The 24463-nt window shown below is 45.2% G+C and overlaps 1 protein-coding gene and 1 non-coding gene across 5 annotated transcripts in view; both read right to left on the bottom strand.

Moving 5' to 3' along the window:
• Positions 1 to 401: 401 nt before the first annotated feature.
• AP1B1 (adaptor related protein complex 1 subunit beta 1) overlaps positions 402 to 24463 on the bottom strand; it is a 48659-nt gene continuing 24597 nt past the window's right edge. For 2 of the 4 annotated variants that reach the window (XM_060249283.1, XM_060249284.1), the window contains exons 8-22: positions 23988 to 24108; positions 23728 to 23823; positions 22357 to 22472; positions 19521 to 19686; positions 18449 to 18547; positions 17848 to 18107; positions 15808 to 16009; positions 15036 to 15056; positions 13340 to 13480; positions 12877 to 13022; positions 10974 to 11103; positions 9857 to 9941; positions 8149 to 8235; positions 3517 to 3671; positions 402 to 992 (exon numbers count right to left, since the gene is read on the bottom strand). In XM_060249283.1, coding sequence (XP_060105266.1) covers positions 918 to 992; positions 3517 to 3671; positions 8149 to 8235; positions 9857 to 9941; positions 10974 to 11103; positions 12877 to 13022; positions 13340 to 13480; positions 15036 to 15056; positions 15808 to 16009; positions 17848 to 18107; positions 18449 to 18547; positions 19521 to 19686; positions 22357 to 22472; positions 23728 to 23823; positions 23988 to 24108 — 1900 coding nt within the window. In that variant the 3' untranslated portion in view covers positions 402 to 917. The remainder of the gene's footprint in view (positions 993 to 3516; positions 3672 to 8148; positions 8236 to 9856; positions 9942 to 10973; positions 11104 to 12876; positions 13023 to 13339; positions 13481 to 15035; positions 15057 to 15807; positions 16010 to 17847; positions 18108 to 18448; positions 18548 to 19520; positions 19687 to 22356; positions 22473 to 23727; positions 23824 to 23987; positions 24109 to 24463) is intronic. The other 2 variants (XM_060249285.1, XM_060249286.1) reach the window with 1 other exon arrangement.
• LOC132579797 (small nucleolar RNA SNORD125) lies at positions 12700 to 12799 on the bottom strand. Its single transcript, XR_009556014.1, has one exon. It is a non-coding gene; the product is annotated as a small nucleolar RNA SNORD125 (small nucleolar RNA).

Consider the following 24463-nt stretch of genomic DNA (forward strand, 5'->3'; position numbering starts at 1 on the left):
AGGTGTATAGAGCATTTGCTACTGGGAGCATTTGCTACTGGATGCTTCTCTAGACCCCAGAACTCCCATATTTCAATAGAAAAACATGCTGCCTTCTCTGATATGGCTGGTTTTGTATACAAGGGAATTTTTCGTATGGTGTTCAGCCGCATGAACTGCTACTTGTAGTCTCAAGGAATAATGCACTCAACCTCCACTCCTCTTTTGTGTGAACTAGGCTCATCTACAGAAGCTCCAAAACAGTCTCTCCAAAACCCTCCAAAACAGTCTCTTCCCCCAAAAGCTTAAAAGAAAAAAGGTCAGGTAACTATCCTGTGAGAAGGGCTATTAAAAAGCACGGTCTTTGTGCAGCCTTCCCTCCACCCCCACTTCCTTGAGCTAGACAATGAAACACAAACCCATTTTTCCTAGTTCAGCACTTTGAGCTTTGATTGTTTATTTGGTTGGGAAGATAGCAAGACAGCAAGGTGATGCTAAAAGGTGCACGGGACTTCCCCACTGCGCAGCTGCAGCATTGTGTGTGCACCGCCTGTTGACTTCCGTATGTATAAATGGACAAAAGAAGAGAACGTACAGGGCTCTCAAGGACAGGGCAACATCAGCAGAGGGGACACGGCATGACTTCACACACAAAGCAGCTCTGCCAGATCTCCCATTCTCTTTTAAACACCTCCCCCTTCCCTGAGGTCAAAGATGGGACCCCCCCCGGCCCCCCACCCCCATGTCCCAAAGCTTTCAGTTACTAGGAGATGAGAGGCAGTTTTCGGGATGTTCAAATATGTTGGATCTCAAATTCATTCCTTCCATGGACAAAAGGAGGCATGCGTGGAGGGGTTTTGGTCCCAATAAAATCATTACTGCTTCTTCCGCTTGGGAATCTGGGGAAGGGAGGAGGAGAAGGAGGGTGCCTGAGGACATCAGTTCTTCAGGATGGTTTCGTAGGCTTGGAAAACATGCTGTGCGACTTCAGGGGCACGACACTTCAGAGAGAGCTGTGGGGGGAGAAGAGGAGAGCATCTGAATGCAACAAGCCACTGTTTGCCAACCAATTTTTACAAGGCAGCTGTGTTAATAATCGAAGCAAATGGAATCCAGGAGGGGGCAGAAAAAGGACATGCTAAGAGATTAAGAAGGAGGACAGTTAAGCCAAGTTGCCTGGAGAGAAGAAAAGCTTCAGCTGCTGTCGGGAGGTGAAGCCTTTGCAAACAAGCTACTCGAGGCCACCTCCGTTTTCCAGGTGGAAGTTTTCCCTCCATGCCTTGCCACACACACCAGCTGATGCCTTCCTGGGTCATACTCAGCCATCTGAAATTGAAGGCACAGATGCCTACACTGCAGACTTGGCACTGGTTTAGCGACAGTCATGACCTTCCCCCCGGGAAATGTAGTTTTCACGTGCTGCCGCAGTGGGAAGGGGGAACCATGACTGCCAGCAAGGTTTATTAACCAGTTCAGGTTTGCAGTGGAAATGCAGCCCGTGTCACAGATGAGACGTGCAACCCGATCCGATGCATGTTTACTCAGAAGTAAGACCCAGCGAATTGAATGGCTTGAGAAAGCGTGAGGAGGGTTGCAGGTTCCACAGATTCTCCAAGAGCCAAATAAGTGACAGTGAAGGCTTTAAAGGAGTTCTTTTAAAAACCTTCCAGCTGCATTTGGTTTATCTGACGCAGCAAGCTTGCAAACAGCCACCAGCCCAGTCACCTGCAGCAGATGGTTAGGTCTTCCCCTCCGGCCCCCCCCTCCAACGATGTGCCACAAGGTGACTTGGGCAGACATGCTAATACAAACAAGCTAGGAACTTCTTGAACTTGGGTCCTAGTCCAAGATACTGCTTCCTCAGATGCTGTAGAGATGGCACTTTTAGGAAAATGCACTCCAGGAGGCAGGGTGCCATGTAGCAGAGGGAAGATGACCTTTTTTGGCTCTGAACAAGCTGTATCTGCTCCCCTTGCTCTCTGGGCACACACGCTTGCCCGCCCGTCGGCATGATCTGTTATTGGTTAGCATATGTCAGGCTGGGAGAGGGGGGAGTAGGGTGCCACTGAAAGGTGTGTCAGAAGTGAGCTTGGGGAGAATTAATAAAATGCTAGGGATGAAGTGGTGAGTAGGCAGCTGGATTCAGAAGATCAAGAGCGCGAAGGAGAGAGAGAAGAGCACAAATGTTCTGCTAACCTCCAAATCCTGCAAAGTCAGGGACAGGCCCATGGCGGGCAGGTGGTGGACATGCCGCAACAAAAACAAAGAGGACATTGTCACCAGAAGCAGGAGAGTGTCTCACGACCCCAACAGAGAGAATGTGCCATCCCAATGCACCCAGAGTGTTGGCAGGGCGGGGGAGAGGCAAGACAGTTAAGGCTGATCAGGCCTCATTTAGACAAATTGCACAAGGCAAGCAGAAAGCCAGTTCATGCTGTCTGCATGACCCCTCGCTGGAAGTTATGTGACGTTTCCTAGCCAGTTCTATCTCCAGCACAAACTCCTGGCAGTTCCTGCCCTTTTGCAGTCCTTCTACCTTCTTACCTTTCCTCAGCTGCTAAGTCTTGCACTATGCTGCTGCTTCTTTTTTTGAGACTGAAGAGAATTTCAATTTGCTGTGCAGTCTGAGAAATGTGTCTAAAGCCAACCTTGGGCTCAAGAAGTTGCATAGTTCTTTAGATCCAACCAGAGTTACAGTCCCAAGACACACCTTAGCACCTGGTATTACTGTGAATTCAAAATGCTGAACACACATGGGGCATAGCATTTTCAATAAGGGCATTCACAGGAGAACTTCCTGGTGGATTGTGTTACATGGGGCTGATCCATCAGTCTCCCATCTGGCCACTTAGCATGGCTGCCTAGATGCACTGTATGATAGGGCAGGCTTGAGATCTGGCCTGGATTTAGTAAAAAACAACATGACTGGAAATGGTGGAATCAGATATCTGCTAGAACCCCATCCCAACTCAAAGTCTGAAAGTAAGTGTTGGCATGGTAAGAAATCCATCTTTTGCCATACTTCAACTGTCCCATCTTAGACAGTTGAGACCTATTTTAGAGATAACTCAGACATTATTGCTCTCAACATCCCAGCTGATTCTGCATGTTAAACTTCTTCTGGTACTCATCCTGTAAAACTCTTATTGTATTGATAGAACACCAAGATCCCTCAGCTCAGAGCAAAAGACACTCAGTATGACAGCACTGTGTCAACATGACAAATGCTATGGATGCTTCAGCTATGTAGAGGTGATTGTACTTTGGATGCAGAAGGCCCAAGGTTCCATCTCCAGTTAGAGGCAGAGCTGGGAAAGATTTCTGGATGAGAGCCATTCCAAACTGAAGTAAAGAGTACCAAGCTAGGGGAAACAAGGTTCTGACTCAGAGATAGATACTTATGCTTGCAAGAATGATGCACTAGCTCCTACCCAGAACATACAAAGTGATCTTCCATTCACATAAAGTCAGGGGAGATGTGCGGCCATCCCTTGGGACCACTTTACATCTTACTAACACATGAAAAAGGGAACCTACCGTGAAGTTTGGATTCCCCGGCTGGATTCGAAGCTCTGCCAAGACCCAGATTCCATTGGTCAGCTTGAGCGATTGGTACAGCATATCTTGGCCTTCCACATTCCTCTTTGCAATGGTGAAGATATTGCTGCCCTGTAGCTTGCTACTGACCGCATCTAGGAGAAACAGAAACTGCTTTTACCAGCTCATATACTGAGGCAGGGCTATGTATGCCTATTGCCAGAGCACAGATTATGGTAGTGGGTTCAAAACCCAGTTTGGGGGGAATTCTGCCTCCCATTTAAAGGGAGAGCTGGGAACAATTACAAATACCAGAAGTTATACAGAAGCAGTTATAAAATGTGTATAATTCATCCAGCTTCTCAGTGCAGAAGTGTTTCATTCAGCAAACAGCCCTGATTAATGGACCATATCAAACCTGCTCATCTGCTCTGCAAGGCATGGAATTTTAATATATTTCTATCTTGCACTTCTTCAGAAAACCAGGAAGTGGCAATTAGAATAAATGCACTGAAACAAATAAGCCTACAATATACTGTGATTCGTAACAATTTAACAAATCAAGGAACAGGAAATCTACAAGGAACAGGAAGCAGCAATTTAAAATCTTCCTTAAAGAAACTTACATTTAGTCCCAAGTGTAAAGTGTGTGAAAACCAGTGGAGATTTGGTATCTCTGTTGAGGTGCCTTAAAGAATCCCAGCTTTTACGTTTTTTAAAAAGGTACTAGCCCATATGGTCAAGATTTCCTCGATAACTAGTATGTGGGCTTGGTGAAAAATGAACTCTTAGGGGGGTTAAGGGCGCAATTTGGGCATGGAGATGACATTCACCCTGCCACCCTCTCCCCCCAAAAACAGAGAACCAGCAAAGCAGCTCTATGCCTAGTATCATTTGCCAAGTTGCCGCATCTAACAACTCACAGTGCAAGCTCTCAGCCCTGAAAAATGGAAGTAGTTGTTGTTGGGGTGGTAGGAAGAAATCTCTCCAGAATTCTACAGTACAGCACTTGATTTCTCCCCTCAGTTTGGGGTTTTGACAAGTTTGGTTATGAAAAAGGAGCTCCTGACAGAGGTTTTGTTCTAGTGTACAAGAGACCCAGCACGACAGCTGTCAAGTTAAACCCCAGGCAGCATTCCAAATCAATCTGGCTTGAATGTCACACTGCTTAAGGGCGAATTAAGGAAAGAGTGTAAAGATCAACCACAGGAGCTTCTCTCCGCAGTAGATCACACACAAGTGTAAAACACCAGTCAGTCTCTGGCACAGAAGCACTGAGCAGAATGGCTTCCATGTTAGCAGGAGTTACTCTTGTAATTAATGTGTAAGGACCACTTAGCCACAGTTATTCATGCCTTCACTGGACTACTGCAATGCTCTCTATGTGGGGCTGCCTTTGCCTGGAAACTACAATTGGGCCAAAGTGCATCAGCAGCAACTAAATGGATCACTCCATGGAAATTCAGTGATATCTGCAGGAGTACTAGTCTGCTTCTCTGTCCCGATTTAAAGTATTTGTTTGAACCTTAAAAGCTGTAGGCAGTCTAGATCCAGAAAACCATAAGGACTACTCACACCTCACATGAACCTACACATAGGAAGACCTGGTTGGTGGCTATGTGGGAGGGGCCCTCTCAACTACTTCTCACCAGGCAAAGCTGTCCTCCCCCTGTCCCTTTGGGCAGCCCAGAACCAAGTCAAGGTGAAGCTTTTTCAGGAACTTTGATGCCTAGATACCATCTCGTTGGCTTCTGCTGTTTCTGAATATGTTCTTGGCTTCTGTTTTTCTCTATGAGTTCAGTTTCCCTCCTGTATTCTCAAAAACACAATTGTGCACCTTAGCACACAACACATGAATCTATCCTTAATATTAGAAAATCAGGATAGCATAAGAGATAGCACACGTGGCTCAAATAAAGAGTTCTTTTTATTTATTTTATTCAATTTAGTTCTGGGTTCTTGGCTACTTTAAATCTTCACATTTCTTTTACTTACTTTCATAATACTATTTCCTTATACTACAACCAAAAGAAAATGATTTCCAGCCACCTCTATTCAACCTGAGCCCTTGGGAAGTCAAACGAGGCCATGACCCAGGAAAGAACTGGATCATCAGTTGTGTCCGATGATACTCATATAAATAGGCAAGTAAGTAAGACAGCTGCAGGTACATTCTATATATGCAAGCACTGCTGTTCAATTTATCCTGGATCCATAATCACCATCTTATAGAACTGTTATTCTTATGTATTTACAAAAATTTATACTCTGCTTTTCTGCCTTCATTAGGGCCATAATGACAGCTAATGGATTTAAAATATACGTAATAAAAATCTTGGAAAACTAAAGCTAAAATACACGTAGAAACTAATAAAACATAGGGCAGGAAAGAGGGGTCATGGAGGGAATGCCAGATGAAAGAAAAAGTGTTCACCCATTGAGGATTTTGGCAACAGAAGGTGATAAAACTCTGGGAAGAGAGTTCCAGAGTTTTGATGGCACAAAAGAAGGCCCTCTTCCAGGCTGCCAACTGTCTAATCTCAAGACAGTAGGAGCACCCAAAGCAGAGTCTTGGAAGATAACAGTAGTGGTCAGGTAGATTCATAAGGGAGTCGGTGATCCTCCGAAGTCATGTAAGGGCTTTAAAGGGCAACACAAGCACCTTGAATTTTGCCTGGAAGCAGACTGGGAGCCAGCATAGATAGACCAAGACCAGGCTGATATTGGTTGGTCATATACTAGCCGTTTTAAATTCCCCATGTCAAATGCTTGCAAAAATTCCCCAGTGCTTAGGCAATTAACCTCTATTAAAACTCAATTCCTGAAAAAAAGTGGTGCAATATATATAAAAACCTCAGGACAACATTCCATCCAAAAATCACTTTAAGGCATATGCATTGCAAAACCCTAATTTAGCATTTGTTTTTGGAAAAAAAATCTTTAAAAGGTTTTTTAGAGTATATTATTCATTTTATGTTCTATCCTTTAAATATTCTTCCGTAAGGCACAGATGATGATGTATGTTTGATTCCCTAAATGAACACTTTATAAAAAATTCATGATGCATTTTGATAATACTGTTGAGAGAAAAAATGATTTCCACTCTTTTAAAAACACCATTGCACCCTTGGGGCCCCTTGCCTAGATTTCTGGTGCTTGGTAGGCCTTCTGTTATTTCATAGAATGACATAACCTGTGGCTGATTTTACAGTTAATGAAAACCGACAGTTGACTGGAATCTAGGGTGGATGTCGCTGGGTCTGCATGCACTATTGTAACATTTGCCCTGGGGAAGAAGATCCTGTTACACATTTTATGACTCATAAAGCATACGATCCTATGATCTTTGGAAAAGCTGACTTGCATGATTGTTTTTGAGATGGCAGGTTACGTGTCTGTTAAAAAACAGCTAAGGTTCTTTGTGTAATATTAAATAGAAAGGATTCTACGTAATATTAGTTATTAGTTTACTGTTATGTAATATTAGTAATGTTCTTGGGCTTTAATAAACAGAAATGTAAAATATGTAATTGGGAATATACAAATTAAGTTTGGGTTGAAGCATTGGGCGTCAAGAGGAGAGGGGGGGGAAGCCTCCCCACAATAGCCTCTCTAACACAAGGGAGGGCATTCTTCCCCTCTCCCCCACTGAGTTTTCTTGGCTCCAGAATGAGAAGCAATTATTTGGTTTTCTTTTTCTTTTTATCTACGTGAAGCTGACTTCTTGGAAGGCAAACAGAAGGTGAAAAATATGATAAATGGATACATTAGTGGAGGAAAGTTTAACCTAGAAGATATGAAGGTAATTAGATTGATATGAATATTGTTAGTGTAGTGATGAGGATAAAATTAAATTGGGGGACTGAATGGTGCAGAGGAAACGGGTGATATAAGATAATAAGATTCAGAATAGAAAATGCCTCTTGGTTAGCAAATAAATGTACTAATTGTATGTGGATTAATTGGAGAAGGTTTTCTATTGTAAAATGTGGATGAACGTTACAGTAGATTGATGGAACAATGTGGTAGATAACTTGTATTAATGTTCACCATAGACTTTAATTTAATAAATTGCGAGTATAAAAACAAACAAACAGCTAATACCTAAAAAATCTGCTGCTAAGGCTTTTCTATAAAGGAAAGAATATGCTGCTGAGTTTGCTGCTTTGGGCCCTCTTCAACTGTGTCTTTACTCTCCCACTGGACAAGAAAAAGTATTAAACGTTGATCAGATCTACTGCAGTAGGCCAGAGGAGAAATACAGACTAGGGGCATGGAACAAAGACTGGCAACCTTAACGCACCACGCTGTGCTTCTCCATTTCAAACTCATTACCTACGATTCGCCCAGTGTATATTATGAAAAGACAACAAAGACAGAATAATAATGGAATCTGTTTAAGCGTGGGAACAAGGTGTTTGAGGCTCACTGCATAAAAGAATGGTCTCAAAACCTCTGGACAAGTATTGATGGTAGAGTCAAGCAAGTGTGAAATTGCGAGCCGTCTGGGAAGGAGAGACTGCCCAGGAACCAGCCGTAGCAGATCTGAGTTCTGGAGAGAAGGAGTGCAGAGTATGGGCTTATGAACAGCAGTGATTCTAGCCAAGAAAGATCAGGTGTCTCTTTTCTCACCTGCGCTGAGAGGACAGTCTTTAATCTGAAATTGTGCTTCATTCTCATTTGGGATGTCCTTCCAGGTAGCCAGGAACATCTGCCGCTCTGAGGGACCAAGGAGAAAACATGGCGTGAACCCTGGGGAGGGATGCCATTCTCTTCCCAAGACATAGACCATGCCACTTTAAGGACACACGGCCCCCACCCTAAAAAGGAGGCCCTTTCTGACATCACAAAGGCTTTCAGTCAATACTTTGGGCATAAAAGCAATATCCTTGTCTGGTTTGTCCCCTGACATCTACTGTACAGGGATATACTGCATGGGACTATGGAGGTTTTATTAAGCTACCCTTACACAGGTACCTCGATACTCAATGCTGGATACAGTGACCTTCTAAAGATGGACAAAAATGTCACAATGACTGAAAAGCTGAAGCTCAACTCCAGAGTATGCAATAAGCATATAGAAAGTTTTTCTAAAGAGAGTGCAGCTGCTGTTTTGGATAATTAGCTCCACCTAGTGTTCGTTAGAAACCTCAAACACGCACAGGTCACTGTGCACCCTAGCCCACAACCCTCCCCATTTAAAGCCAGTACACTAAACACAACAGAGGCCCACAGTAAGTTCAGGAATTGAAATGAAAGGGGCACTCCCACTTACACAGGAGTTCTTTGTCAGTTGTATCCTGCCCGCCACCCCCAAAAGACAGGCTTTAGCTTTGCAACTGCTGAATAGTTCAGTTCATACTGCCATCCTGCTTTCTCCTCTGCCCAGGTAGGGCTCAGAGAGGAGGCTGCTTTTCTTGGCAGAAGTTTCTGGGATTCTTCTGCATCCATTAGCTGTAATGTGAGCTGCATCAGGGAACCCCTTAGCCCCTCCTTCAGGATATCACCACCGGCTGTACATTGGCAGGGAATGGAAGAAGGACCTACCTACCTAAGGGACCGTCTCTCCCCATATGAGCCCCAGAGGGCACTGAGGTCATCTGGGAAAAACCAGTTGAATATCCCTGGGCCAAGGGAGGCCAGACTGAAGGCCACCCGGGACCGGGCCTTCTCTATTACCGCTCCATTACTGTGGAATCAACTCCCTGAGGAGGTGAGGGCCCTACGATGTTTAGATGGATTCCGTAGGGCCTGCAAGACCCACCTCTTCAAGATGGCCTTCAACTAGTGGAAAACTAGTGACAAACTAGGTATGCTGCTGGAAATGCTTTTATTCTTGAAATGCTTTTACTCTCTGAAATTTACTGAAACCTGTTTATAACGCCATATTGTTAAGTTAATTTTAATAATTTGTAATTGTTTTAACTATGTTTTATAAGTATAATTGATGTAATGTGTGTTTTCTGTTGTGAGCCGCCCTGAGCCTGCTCCGGCGGGGAGGGCGGGATAGAAATAAAAAATTATTATTATTATATTATTATAAGAAACCAGAGTTGCATGAGGCCCATTCACTCCAAGGCACACAGAGTGGGGAATGTATCAAACATGACTCTTCAGAGTGTACTTCTGCCTTTCCTTCTGGCACACACAAGGGTTTGGATGTGGGCATCTCACTTTCACACTTCTGTTTGGCCACTGATTTTGAGCACATGCAGCCAAATCTACCTGAGACTAAAATGCTATCAGAGTTCATGCATACAAATGGCCAATAATCTCAGTACCCCCTGCCCCTTTGAGGAATATCTTCTATGCACTGCCACTTCTGTGGCAGCCAACCTACCCATTTTCCCATCTTCCACAAAGAGGATGTGCAGGGGGTAGAGGGTGCTGAAGTAGAACACATCTATGTTGTTTTTTACAGCCACCTGAAAGCAAGGGAGAAAGGTTTTCTTTCCAGCATGGATCAAATACACTCCTTTCCCTGCCCTCTCCCCAACCCTCCATGATACAGTGTGGAGCTTTATCTCCTCTGCCATTTACAAGGATGTGGACTGTGGTCTACCAAACAAGACGTTTTTGCTTGATTTCATATGTTGCAATTCTGCAGGAGTGCAAATGGACACAGAGTGGGTTTATAATCAATTTTCTATTATTTACGATATGCTCAAAAGAGTATGGGCAAAGCCGGCAGAGATCTCAGAAGCTACAAAGGGGGCTGAATAATATTAAGTGGCTGGAAGCAGGCTGTCAATGCTTCTTGTTCTGCCTCATGAAGTAGTAAAATCAAGGTTATGCAAATGAAGTAGTAGTGGCATGCACAATTCAAATTTTGTTGGTGCAGAAAGACCTTTCCCGGGAATGGAATTTGCATAGCATAGGCCTGCTATTTGGCAAAGATGACAAGCCGACAGGTGCAAGAGACAGGTTTATCAGCCCCAGTATCGTGTCTTTAGCACTTCACTGGGGCAAGTGTAAAACCTTGCATATGAGGTAACATCAATCCAGGAAGTCCCTTGTCCAAATCTCACCTTCCATAATCCTCTCCACTAGGCAGCCTTAAGGCTGAGACTGTCTTGCCTAACACTTCCCTGCAATATCAGATAATACTAACCTGTCTTATAGTGCCGCTGTAAGGGTTAAAAGATAACACACATTTTGAACATTCTCCATAAATGCTAAGCAGTAACATGCTTCATAAAGCAGCCACTGGCCAGTTAACTCCACAAGTCTCAAAGGAATTGGCCAGTAGCTCATTTTGGAATAAACTCTCAAAGTGAATTCCAGTGAAAGTTATTCTTTGTGTCACCTCAGAGGAAAAGCTAACTACCAGTGTCTGTGCAAAGGAATCAAACTGGTCATCTTATCCTCATTTCATGGTACTGCCCTTGAGAAGAACACTCAATTGCAAAGCTCAAATCCGCTATCAGCTACTAAGCCGGGAAGTCTCCTTGGCTCACCTGAAGGTTATTAAGGGGATCCATCTTCATTACTGAGCCAACTGTGTTGAGGGGAAGGGAGATTTCCACACTCTGGTTCGGAGCAAGAGGGGCATGGACTTGAAGAGGAGCAGCAGGGGCCAAACCGAAGCTGAAGAGGAACACCAATGATGACAGGTAGTGACTTGGTGGACACAAGTACAGCTGACTACTTACCAGGATTAATGGACAGATGCTAGCAGTGGGAGATTTTCCCTTGCATGTGCCATGGACCGTGGGAGTTTGGATGCCAGGATACTGCCAGTCAGGATGATGGAAAGCTCAGAAATGAGATGTTGCCAAAGATGCTCAACAAGAATAAAGCTCTGACAGCTTTTTGCCATCTCTCACCATATTCTATAGCTACTGCAGAACTGACCCAACTCAGTTTATGGAGAGGATTTTTTGGTATTGCCAAGTAAAAAACTTCCTTTTAAATTCTCCTTGCAAAAGAAAAGTTCACCTAGGCTTTCACTTAGCCTCACCATTCTCAACATGTAGCTGTCAGGTTTGGATACATACAACTGTGACATCATAGGATCATGGAGCTGGAAGGAATCTCTAGGGTCATCCAGTCCAACCCTCTGCACAATGCAGGAAACTCACAAATACCTCCCTTGACATACATACATCCCCAGTGACCCTTGCTTCATGCCCAGAAGATGGCAAAAACTTCCAAACTGGCTGGGAAAAAAATGGCTGACTGACCTCAAAGTAGCGATCAGCAGTTCCCCGGGCATGCAAGAAAAGGCCACAAGGACTAAGCACTGATGCAACCCTTTCTGCCCTCCTTCTCATGATCTGCCTAATCCACAGAATCAGCATTGCTATCAGATGGCCATCTAGTGTCTGTTTAAAAACCTCCAAGGAAGGAGAGTCCACCACCTCCTGAGGAAGCCTGTTCCACTGAGGAACTGCTCTGTCAGGAAGTTCTTCCTAATGTTTAGCCAGAAGCTCTTTTGATTTAATTTCAACATGTTGGTTCTGGTCCGATCTTCTGAGGCAACAGAAAACAATTCTGCACCATCCTCTGTGTGATACTCCTTCAAGTCCCATATGACATCATCCCATTCATCACACAAGTCCCATCACTCATAGATATATGGGTCAAAACAGATGCTGCACAAGAGATACCCATTTTTATTTTCACTTTAAAAGGTGGATGATCTGGGGTGAAGGGAGGAACATTGAGGGAGTTTTCCTGTTCTGACATTCTCTCCACCCAACCTGCTAGTCCTACAATGGAAAAAATATATACATGTACCTGTTGTACATTAGGATTAAGTAGAATTAATGTTGTACATTAGGATTAAGACAAGTAGAATTAAGACAATAATGGTGTAGTGGGAGGGGGAAATGTTAACTCTCCATTAAAAAAAATCAGATGGTGATTGGTGTGTGGCAGGGGAGAACACCACTATCAGGAGGAGATCTGTGATCCGAGCTCTTGTATCCTATCTGTTTACTCTAGCCTAGAAAGAAGAAACAGCAGCTGGAAGAAGAGGGATGCCAAATACAATAAAGATTTACACCAATGTAAAAACTTTTTCAAAACCCCATGGAAACAGCAAGTTTCTACACCCACTCCCCCCAAATAGAACTGGAATGCATTTGGCACAGATGTCTCCAAAGCTGGCCAATTAGGTCCCAAGGCACCATCCAGTTCACTGGTCCCTCTGTGGGATCCTGCAGGAAGTTCTAATTCCCTAGAAGATAAGCCTCTTCAGTCAACTTCTTAGAGGGTCAGGAAAGCTCATCACAGCTGCCACTCAGAGAGTCAAGATTCATCATGCGAGGCTGGCTAGCTATCACCCCTCCAAATAAGAGGCTCTCTTTGGGAGACAGAAAAAGGCCCAGTGTAGGAAAAGGGCGGCGGCAGCTTTACCTGTTGCGGTTGAACTGTATGGCGAAGTCCGACATGACTTGCAGGGCCTTGTTAGCTAGGACCAGATCCATGGAGATGGAGCCCACCTGGCGGCTGAAGGTCCCTGAAATCTCTAGGCCTTTGGCTTTCACAGCTGGGAGCCAGACCTAATAGCATACAACACCAATACCGCCATGTCATTCAAGCCCAACAGTCCCCAGCCTGCGCAGTCTCAGTCAGAGGCTCAATTCATACTGACAGCCAATGTGACAACCTGCAGGGCTTTTAAGTGGAGAAAGACATTGCAGCGGCTCAGGGCCTCTTTAAGGGCTAGCAAGAAAAACTGCTCCACTAATGCACTTCATATACTGCCTCTGAATACACATTTGAGGGATTGGGGGGGGGGGGGGGGAGGAGGAAGAGAAGTGTTCCAGGCACCAGCAGCTCTCGTTACTTGTAAGCCTCAGAAGTCAGCGCTACTCACCGTTTTGGGAGCCACGTAAGATCCTGACAAAGTGCCCACACTGCCGGCCAGGTCAAAGAGGTCTCCCAAACCGCCTCCAAGGGGTGCTCCCAAGTTTTGGGGCATGACTGCACTGGGAGCTGCAAAGCTGGGCCCTCCCATCTGCCAGGGAGAAGGGCATCAGTTATTACAAGGTCTCATTAAAAGGAAGGCCGAAGGGAGAGACGTGTCAATACGATGGCTCAGGATAGGGAGAGGAGCAAGAAACAAGGCAACACTTAAGGAGCAGGAGGGTTTGGACACCATGTCTTTCAACTTGCTACCTCCAGAGTACAGTATCCACATGGACCTATCAGCAGAGGATCTTATGTCTGCCCATCTCAGGATTCACTGCAAAGGATTCTGGGACATGCCTGGCCAAACCTCTGAGACTGATCACTGTCCTAAATGGCCCAGAGCATGCACCCCACCACATACTGCTCCGTGGCTGTGAACGGCAAGGGAAGACTTGGCTATTGTGGCTGGCCATCTTGCAGGGAAGCTTGTTTAATGGGTGGGCTTCCCTGGAAGCTCGCTGGAGACCCCGGATGCTATGGAGCCCAGTTTGAAAACCATAATGAACAGAGGCAATGCAGTATAATGGTTAGAGTGTTGGACTAAGGCTGGGAAGACCAAGTTCCAATCCCTACTTGCTATGAAACCTTCACGCCAACCTTGGCCAGTCACCTACTTTGCAGGGCTGTTGTGAGAATAAAATGGAGGGGAGATCCACGGATGCTGACCTAAGTCCCTTGGAAGATGGGTGGGATAAAAATGTGCTATAATATGGAAATACCTTTGACACTTGAAGCCACGTTTTTATGCCAACATCTAAACAGAGCTAAGCATCAGAACACTCCACATAAAGCAAGACAAGGAGAGGAAGCCAGGGAGCTTTGGGTTTATCTTTTAGGGCAGACCCGAGCAGTAGTTTCCCAGTTCATCTAGCTCATTTTTTTTTCTGGAGAGGGATGGTGGTGGTCTTCCTTCTGCATTTGCATTGTACTTAAGACTGCTATGAGGATGAGAACACTACAGCAGTCATTGCTAGCACAATTTTTTAAGGTGCAGAATTGAAAATTAACAGGTGTCTCTGTTTCAAGGTTAAATCAGGTTAAGTGACATGGCTAAAACAAATCATTAGCATGGGATTGGATAGTGTCTAGGACCACTAGTGAAGAGTACTGTTTAGTGTCCCAGTTCCCAGGGTTCTTTACAGGAAGCTGGAAGAACTGCACTAGACTAAGAATAGGTTCTGTCTTTGGTGACTTGCAAAAGGGTCAACTATTGAGTCAGGCTGAGCTAGAATGATGAACCTATAGCTCCTGGAGTCGCATCACACTGATTGTGCGAGATAAAGCAATCTACATGGCTGCAGCCTGCAAAAATAAGATGGTCTTTAGGAGTTCTTGGGAAACCTGCAGCCTTCATCTAACAGCTTAAATAGGGTAAGCAGTTGCTAAAGCTGCAAGAAATACTAGGAAGGGCCTAGGCAAGCAATTCTAAAGTTCGCAACATTTGGGAAATATTTTCTTACTAGTGAGAGGGGTTGTAAACAGCTGAAACCTCCCCACCCACCCAAGTTTACAAAAAGGAGAGAGGGGAAAGGAGAGAGGGAACAGGTGAGGATCTTAAGCAGGGCATGTTCTGGGAAGCTAGTAAGAGGACTGAACCATACCCCTTCGGATTCGTCCCCCATCTCCAAGCAGAGAAGCAGGAATGGTGCAGAGAAGAGCCAGCCACATGCAGAGAGAGACAGAAGCCAGGGTTGGGGGGAGAGAGTAGAGAGACAGACAGAAAGGGAAGGACGAAAGAAAGAAAGAAAGTTAGCCACTCAAGACTCCATCACACAGATGCTACTTAAGGCTGCTACAGGGAAGCGAGACAGTCCCCTGAAAGTACGTCTCCTGCCAGCCCATCATCAAGAAGGATTACAGTATACAGAACGTACAACCCCCAATTTAAGAAACAGAGGGTAAAGTCTGTTCCAAGCACATATAATAAACTTTGTCCTGCCTCTCTGTTTTACACCAGACAACTCAGGAAAGCATCTACAAGACTTATTGGTTCACATTCCTTGTTGAAGACAAGCCTCCTGTCCATACTTACCAAATCATTTCTGGCCTAAAAAAGAAAAAAAAATCTGGAGTATCAGTTACCTGCCCTTTCCATGGAACATTTTCCCAAATACGTAAGCACATATACACTATATAAAAACCAGCCACCACATGGATAAATGAAATAACCACACCAGCACATGGATAAATGAAATAACCACACCAGAGCAACAGCTGGAACCCACTGATAAGGGGCTACCAATGTACTGCTCATTGGTGTACTCGTGGAAAGGTAGGGGCTCTACTGCAGCAACATACAGCAATACTGGGATGCTGCTACTCAAGAAGAATAGATTATCAATCCCAAGGGACATGCAGGCTGCTAGGACTTACAAGACTGTCCAGGCCACCGCCCAGAAGGTCCACAGCTCCCATCTGCACTGATGATGTGGCAATTGGAGGGCCACTCACTGGTGGTCCAAGATCGAGGTTCAGGAGGTCACCCAGGAGGTCACCCTGTGTGGGAATGACAGCAGGCTGTTCGGAAGGTGGAGCCCCTGCAGGAGCAACGTCTGGGCTTTCTGCACTCTCGCTCCTGTGTTGACAGGGATGAGGGGTGGGCGATGGAAAGAAAGGGAGACGAACATAAAATGAGGGGCAGTGCAAGATCTTTGAGAAGGTTAAACTTCCCACAGTGTATGGAAAAATGGATACAATTCTATAGCTGTAACATATGTAGAATTTACTTAAAACTTATGTTTTGAATTTGCATGATCTTCTGGAAACTGCCTCTCAGTTTTGGGGGGAGGAACAGGATAAAAAAATCTAATAAATAAATACAATTCTCAGAGAGAAAGGAAACAAACATTTACTGTTCTGTTGGCGTTCTCCTTGGTAAGCAGGTTTTCCAAAAGTTTTATAAGATCTCCTCTGCCAACAGTTGGAAGACATGTATGTATTCTCTCTCCCTGTGTTTGGGGTGGGGCACAGCTTAGTGGCAGAGCATCTGCTTTGCATGTGTAAAGGGGGAAGGATGATGCAGTTTCAATCCCTGGCATCTCCTGTTAAAAGGATCATGTAGCGGGTGATATGAAAGACCTCTGCATGTAACCCTGGAGAGCTGCTGCCAGTATGAATAGACAAGTGTTCATGTCAAACTCTTCTGGGAATTAAGAGGATTCTGTAGACAATGCTACGCATTGGGGATCACCTACTTATATTATTGGATTTATATCCCACCCTCCACTCTGAATCTCAGAGTGGCTCACAATCTCCTTTATCTTCCTTCCCCACAACAGACACCCTGTGAGGTGGGTGGGGCTGAGAGGGCTCTCACAGCAGCTGCCCTTTCAAGGACAACTCTGCAAGAGCTATGGCTGACCCAAGGGCATTCCAGCAGCTGCAAGTGGAGGAGAGGGGAATCAAACCCGGTTCTCCCAGATAAGAGTCTGCACACTTAACTACTACACCAGACTAGCTCTCATGTGATCCAACCAGTTTCTTAGCAGTTCTGTACACAACTGTAGGTTGTGTTATGTATACAACTGTATGTCAACCCCAGTCCACATTAATCTTGGGAGATAACAACAAGTTGGAGATCAACCTCCATACTTAAAGCACAAAGCATATGCAAACCAAAGGAATGCAGGAACCAATTTGTAATTTTAGCTTTCCTTTTTCAGTAGAGTTCACACATTTAGGCAAATTAAAAACTAGATTATGAACATCTGCTGCTTGGGGATACCTTTTAAGAAGATACTTAAGACTAATACACACAGCACTGCTTCCTTAGAAGCAGTCCTTCTTCCCCTTCCCTCAATTGGGAATGACTCTCAGAAGAGATGCTACTGGGACATGTGTATGCATTGTCCAAAGACAGAGAAGCATTACTCTTTGTTCCCAAAGTATTTTGTTCACATGCAACCCCCTAGAGATTTTGTTAAACTGGTCAAATAAATTCTAGTTGATTAAGCTTACTTCAAGCTGGTGAAAGCCCTACAATGCAAGCTTACATCAAAGGAGCAGAGCTATTAGGCAGAGATGGGGAGCTCTTGTAACAACCACTTTAAGAAGATAACCATAGATTTATACCCCACCCTTCTCTCTGAATCAGAGTCTCAAAGCAGTTTACAATCTCCTTTATCTTCTTCCCCCACCCTGTGAGGTAGGTGGGGCTGAGAGAGCTCTCACAGAAGCTGCCCTTTCAAAGACAACTCCTGCGAGAGCTATGGCTGACCTAAGGCCATTCCACCAAGTGCAAGTGGGGAATCAAACCCAGTTCTCCCAGAATCCATGCACTTAACCATTAGACCGAACTGACCCAGAGCTGGAAATTTTACATGCCACAGCTAAGCAAGGGATTCAAATGTGCCTCTCTTACTCCTCATGGCCGCTCCCACCAGGAGTGGGGTCCAGGAGACCCTGAGTACTCACGAGCCTGTCCGGGGCGGGAGACTCTTGTGAACGATGCCTCTGCTTCCTTCCACAAAGGCACTGGGAGGCTTGTGATAGACAGAGGCCAGGGTGCCAATGTAGCAGATCAACTCATCCAGCAGAGTGGGCTCAATCAGGTCCGTCTCCTCAGAGATGAGGGGCTTCTCAGCCAGTACCACTTCCTTGGCTGCCACGGGATCAGTGGAAAGCAGACGCCAGTAGATGTAGCCACGGTCTCTCAGGTCAGGGTTGTCTGAGTCCTTTGAAGTGGGGGGGGGGGGGCGGAGAGAAACTTGCATGATTTAGTTTAGGGGTTTTCAAGTGGGCCTTCTAAATCATGATGGCTGAAAGTCTCTAACATTTGTCAAGACAAACATAAGTTCTTTGACTGACAGAGTTCACTCTTGCCATGAAAACCATGGATGTGAATCTCTGCTCAGTCAGTCTCTCATTTCATAGGCCTGCTACAAGAATGAAAGTGGGCATGCTGCCTCAAGGAACAGTAAGATACAAAAGTCTGATGAAAATGTTGCCCATTCCTGAGCAAGGAGAAGACCCCTGATTGACTTTAAAAGGGGAGGGGGAGCTGTGTTTCCCTTACCTGTGTAGCCAAGCTCAGAACCTGCTGCACAAGCTCCTGGGTTTCAGTGGGCTTCTTTAGGAAAAGCTTTACAATGGCTGTCAGCAACTGAAGCTGCACCTGTGTGATGAGGGGGGAAAGGTGTGAGCTCATGGGGTATTTGCTTGCTTGCCTCACTTCATCCCTGGGAAACTGGGACACTATGAACTGCACAAAGTCAACAAAATGCCCATCTTTGTAACTGAGCAGTGGTGTGTGTACATCCAGAGAATCAAGGAAGGACCCCTCCACACACACACACTTTGTAATTCTTTGCACACCTTAAGCTCAGACATGCATTGCAACTTTGCAATCTCTTCCCCTACTTCAGGGGTGGCCAACGGTAGCTCTCCAGATGTTTTTTGTCTACAACTCTCAGCCCCAGCCAGCATGGCCAATGGCTGGGGCTGATGGGAGTTGTAGGCAAAAAATATCTGGAGAGCTACCGTTGGCCACCCCTGCTCTACTTGTATTCCCATCAAGTGGGGCCCAAGTGATCTTCTGTTGAGGGTGCGCTTTGTCTGAACTGAAATACAACCTAGCATTGAACTTTGCTTTCTCCCAGGAATGCTATTCATTTATATGCAGGAGGCCAGTGGATTCTGTTGCTCAGTCCCTGCAGAACATGACCCAAGATATTCACCCTATTGAGAGAAAGATAACTGAGCAAATTTATTTGTCTCACCAGCTTTTTTCAAGTGGTGAGCAACCTGGGGGTTGTTCTCCTGTAATCACAGCTGTCTCACTCACAGCTATCTCGCATCATACACGTGCTCAGGAAAAAAAGGAATTCTGAGAGAGTTTTTGCCACATGTTTCCATTGATTATCTTGGCAAGTCCAACCCAAGAAACTGGACAAGCATCCCAGAGACTGGCTAAGGGAAGCCACATTTTAAGGTGTCAATGAAACAGTCACTCTCAAGATGTCCATCAACATCATCCGAGATGCTGCAGGGTATTCCTGGGTTGCACATTCCAATGGCACAATGCAACTGTTTTTGGAGGATGCACAGCCCCTCAAATTATAGTCACGTCATTTGCCCTGTCCCATCACCTGGGTGCTCTCATCGTGGAACCCCTCCAGGAAACTCTCCAGCAGCTCATCTGCATTGTCAATGCGTTCTGCGTATTCTCCCACAATCCAGATCATAGCAGCTCGGGCCTCTGGCTCATCGAGGGAGTCCAGGTTCTCACACAGGGTGGCGATCACACTCTCATACCTGGACACAAAGCCCCCCCCCCCCAATACACATTTAAAACATTGTAAAATACAAACTTGCAGCTGCCAAAAGAGCTTCCTTCCTGCTCCCACAAAAATGCTAGTTGAGACCCAAGGCTTTGTTTCTAGAGAAAACAAAGACCTTAAAGACCCAAGGGATAGCCTGATCATGGGAGTGTCTTTCACCATGTTGCATGGATTCCAGATTTAACATTCCATGCTGAATTAGCATGAGTCAGACCGCTGGTCCATCAAGGTCTGTACTGCTTACTCCGGTGATCAGCAACCTTTACATTATTGAAAACTACTCAATATCCCAAGCTACCTCCCCAGCCTCTACATAAGGTACCAAGTTTTGTTCTGTCCTAGAAACACAACAAATAAAGCAATTAGCTAAGGAGCACGAAGAACACACTGGAAGCTGCCTTATGCTGAATCAGACCATCGGTCCATCCATGTCAGTACAGTACAGTCTACTCAGGCTGGCAGTGGATCTCCAGGATCTTTCACATCACCCTAAAATTCTATTTAAAAGCTATTTTGCAATCTTTTCCTGGGTCTTCTAGTGACCTAGCTGATGCATGAACTATTATGCAGCAGGCAGGAGCTACCAGTAGCTCACAAGCTACCAGCTGGAAAGCCCTGGTCTACTTTGACTGGAAATGGCGCTCCAGGGTCTGAAGCAGAAGTTTTTCATATCATCTACTACCTGATCTGATTTTTAACTTTAGATGCCAGGGACTGGATCTGGAACTTTCCACTGAGCCATGGCCCCTCTCCTATTGCACTGAAACGTTCTCAAGCATAATTATTTTTCAGCCATTCTAGGGAGGCAACATTATTAGGTGGCTTTGAGGGCTGTTTGAAATGATGTATTAGTTTATTAAATCCCTTTACCTCCTGGTCTTCTAATACAACAGATCCACAGGACAGGCTGCAATGAATTTGAAATGAAGTAATAAGGAATGACAGCCGGCGAATAGCCTCAAAACAAATACCCATGGGCACCAAGAAAACCACAAGCAGATAATCAATTATGCTACCTTTTCCACATGCAAACGAGGCAGAATACTTGCTAATACTGGGGAATGGCCCAGCTCATGCAGATCCATCCTTTGGGGGATGCATTCATAGGAGTAGGCAACTGAAGAATACAACAAAGGAGGGAACGTCTCCATTGCTGTTTAGATGAGGCAGAAATGCTTTTAAAAAAACCCCCTAGAAAATCCTTTGCTTAACTTCTTAGACAAGATAGTGGGAGATACTGATCTGTTGTCAATACTTATGTCACCTTTTCCCTCTGAATTTTGCCACCCCTTCAGCCTTTGCTTAGTTCAAAGCACAGAGCCTGTTAAAAAGTCAATTGCTGACCAGGGTCTTGTATATCCTGCACACTGAAGTTTGCCTCCTCTTCCTGCTTTGTGTAGGGCACTGTGACTGGGCTGCAGGCAACTTTGCTTGCATTATCTATTTGGATAATTTGATTCTTCTTGGTGTAGACCAGGGATGGCCAACGGTAGCTCTCCAGATGTTTTTTGCCTACAACTCCCATCAGCCCTAGCCAGCATGGCTGGTGGCTGGGGCTGATGGGAATTGTAGGCAAAAAAAACATCTGGAGAGCTACCGTTGGCCACCCCTGGTCTAGAGGATAGATTTTTGTTTCACGTTTCCTTGGCATAGAACCAAGAACAAAACTAAGTCTCCTTCCCCCTTCCTTACAATATGTCCTCTGGGTACTGCTCTGACCCAAGAAGTGGCAACAGATGTATCAAACTTCCAAAGCAGAGGCTAGGAGGAGAGAATTTGGATTCTTAAACGGAGATGACATTTTAAAAGGCCCAGCTCTGGGTGCTCCTGTCTCTGAGATTAAGTAGGTGGCTACCAACTGCAGTCCCCTCTCCCCCAAAGTTCCTCATCCTTCTAGCTATCTGGCGCCTCAGTTAAAGACTTTCATATACTGCATAACAACAGTCCCCCCCTCCAGATTTCAATGATGGTTGACAGATTTTGCTGGACATTTCACTGCTGATAACGGTTTTTACCTATGTATTCAATTGTTTTTGAAAAACATCACATTACGTTTAGGCAAGAGGCTACATGACAATAGTAGCAGTATCAGCTTTGCATACAGAAAGGCCCAGTATCAATTTCTGGTATCTCCCGATGAAGTTTCTTTGTTCAAGACCCTGGAAGGTTGCAGCCAGCCAGAGTAGCCAATGCTGAATGAGGTGGACCAGTGATCTGACTTGGCACAAGGCATGTTGTAATTGTCTAATGTCTTGACAAATTAGAAGGAAAGATAGCACACGAATGCATCAAAATAGTACAGGGAGATACTCTGAAGCTTCCAAGGTTTCTGAGAACAGACAATATTAAATAATTATACAGCACTTTCATCACATACTCTTAGTACGCTAACCACTTATAATGCAGAATACTATTACAGGGGAGTGGGGGTGGACCTCTTGATGGCACTTGGGGTTTTTTGGCCACTATGTGACATGGAGTGTTGGACTGGATGGGCCGTTAGCCTGATTCTCTTATGTTCTTAGAACAGGAGCTTGCCTAATCAACTAAGGGGGCCAAAGCAAGATCTGGGCCAGGGATCTGTGGATTACATTTGTCGCCACGTCACACTGAAGGCAGCAGGTCACTGAAGGAATTCACATACTTGTTGGGGTACTTGCGGAAAATGTCCTTGATGACAACAATTGCTTCCTGCACCACGTAGTTGACCTTGGTTTGGATGAGGTCAAGCAGCGTGCTCACACAGCGCTCTGCCGATTGCTGGACAGAAAGAAAAGGAGGGTGAGGTCAGCCAAGGGGCCAGTGAAAACTGCAAAGGACAGCAGAACAAAAGTCACAAAGCCATTTGGATTATCTTATTGCAAGGGTGGGATTTGTCAACAGGAAGGCCAGGAATTTCCCGAGCACAGCAAATGAGCCAGAAGTGTGTGCAAGTCACACACAGCCTTCTGCATGCTACAGAATACAAAAGAGAGGCAGTACCCCGTGCTACTAAAACCCCTCTCTCGCCACTGTTTTAAAAAGCATGATTCATAAGGAGAATGGCAGCTCCCCCTCCCTTAAGGCTGCTTGTCTTAACAGATTATAGTGCTTGGAGAATGCTGCACCCAAACTCTACAATCCAAAAGAGTGTTCACTTGCATTCTTCCATAACAAGCAGCTCCAAATTTTTCAAGCAAGAGTGGGGGGGGGGGGCTCCAAGAAGAACTAGCTGGTTTCCACGTCCTCAGAACACATGCTCACCAAGCTTCCTCCATGGTTGTGTCATGTACTCCAGTGGAAAAATGCAACTCAGAAAACACTTTTGCTTGTACAACAGAAGACTACCTCCCCAGCTCAGAGGTGGAGTCTGGGATGCTCCACTACTGACTGCAGGTGGGCAATTCACCCAATGCAACGCCCCTCCATGCAAAAATAATCCCTGCTCATTTGAACACCATCCAGCCAGATTGCATCTTGGCCTCTCCTGCTGACAGCGCTGGCCTCTGACCAGCTCAAACTGAGCATCATTGCCGAGGCAAACCCACTCTGACTGTTGTCTGTTGCTTCAACAGTAATTACGATTTCAATTAATTTATGCTGATATTTGTGTGACCTGTAACCTGCCCTGAGCCTGCTTATGGGGAGGCCGAGATAAAAATAGAGCAAACAAACACTTGAAGCCTCCTAGACCAAAGTTCTGACTCTGTATACCAAGGTCAGTACTGTCTACTCTGACTGGTATACGATCTTGGGTAGAATAATTCATCTACTGCTTTCAAGTGGAGAGGCCAGGGACCAAACCCGGAACCTTTTACATGCTAAGCAAATGCGTGACCAGTGAGCCACTGCCCTTCTCGCATAGGAAACATGTATGTTTGGGAGAAGGGTTCTAGCTGACGTATTTTCTGCAACCTGTCCACGTTCTATATGTAAGGAATCTTTGCATTCAGTCATGTGAGTCTTCCTACACTGCCGACACTACTAATCAAGTGTGAAGCTTCTGACCTCAGTGAGATGCCAGCCCAAGACTCACCTCCACCTTGATGGCACAGCGGCCAATGGCTCGGACAGCTTTCCTGACGAAGTCCACATCCACTTCTGTCGCATACTCCTTCAACTCAGCAAGCACCTGTTGCAAGAACAAAACAAGCCCCTCCATTTAACTTTAAAAAAACCAGCCAGTGCAGCAATACCTACAGACCTTCTACTGTTCTGTGGCACAGTCCTGCAAGGATTCCAGGCAGGGAGATGCTATGGAAATGGATGAGATGCATTCTACTCTAAAGAATTTACCTGTGCAATATTGGCTTGGGAGGCAAGGCGGATCATGATGTCCAGTTTCTCCAGTTTGACGTAGATCGGGTCGTTGTACTTCACAAAGAAAACTTTCATCTCATGTTTCAGGATTTCAGGCCTGGAGTAAGGAAGGACATGAGAAATCTCTATCATCTGTTTAAGAACATGCAAAGAAGTGAGATGAGCAATTTTATCCTCACAACAGCCCTGCAAGGTAGATAACATTGAGTGAACATGACTGGCCCAAGGTCATCCAGTGAGCTTCCATGACATGAATGGACATGAATTACTTTTTTTTCATATAACAGGAACAGAACAAGGAAGGCTGAACAGCAACCATGGGGATAAGAGCCATGAAGAATAACCTATATGCATGAATGGGAACCCAAAGAGTTTAACCTTTATCCTACATATCAACCTACTATATAACAAAAAGTTCTGTAATTTCTCTGTTTGGTTATGTCTCTGCAGAA

This window comes from Heteronotia binoei, chromosome 11 (assembly GCF_032191835.1).
Source record: "Heteronotia binoei isolate CCM8104 ecotype False Entrance Well chromosome 11, APGP_CSIRO_Hbin_v1, whole genome shotgun sequence".
Lineage (NCBI taxonomy): Eukaryota > Metazoa > Chordata > Lepidosauria > Squamata > Gekkonidae > Heteronotia > Heteronotia binoei.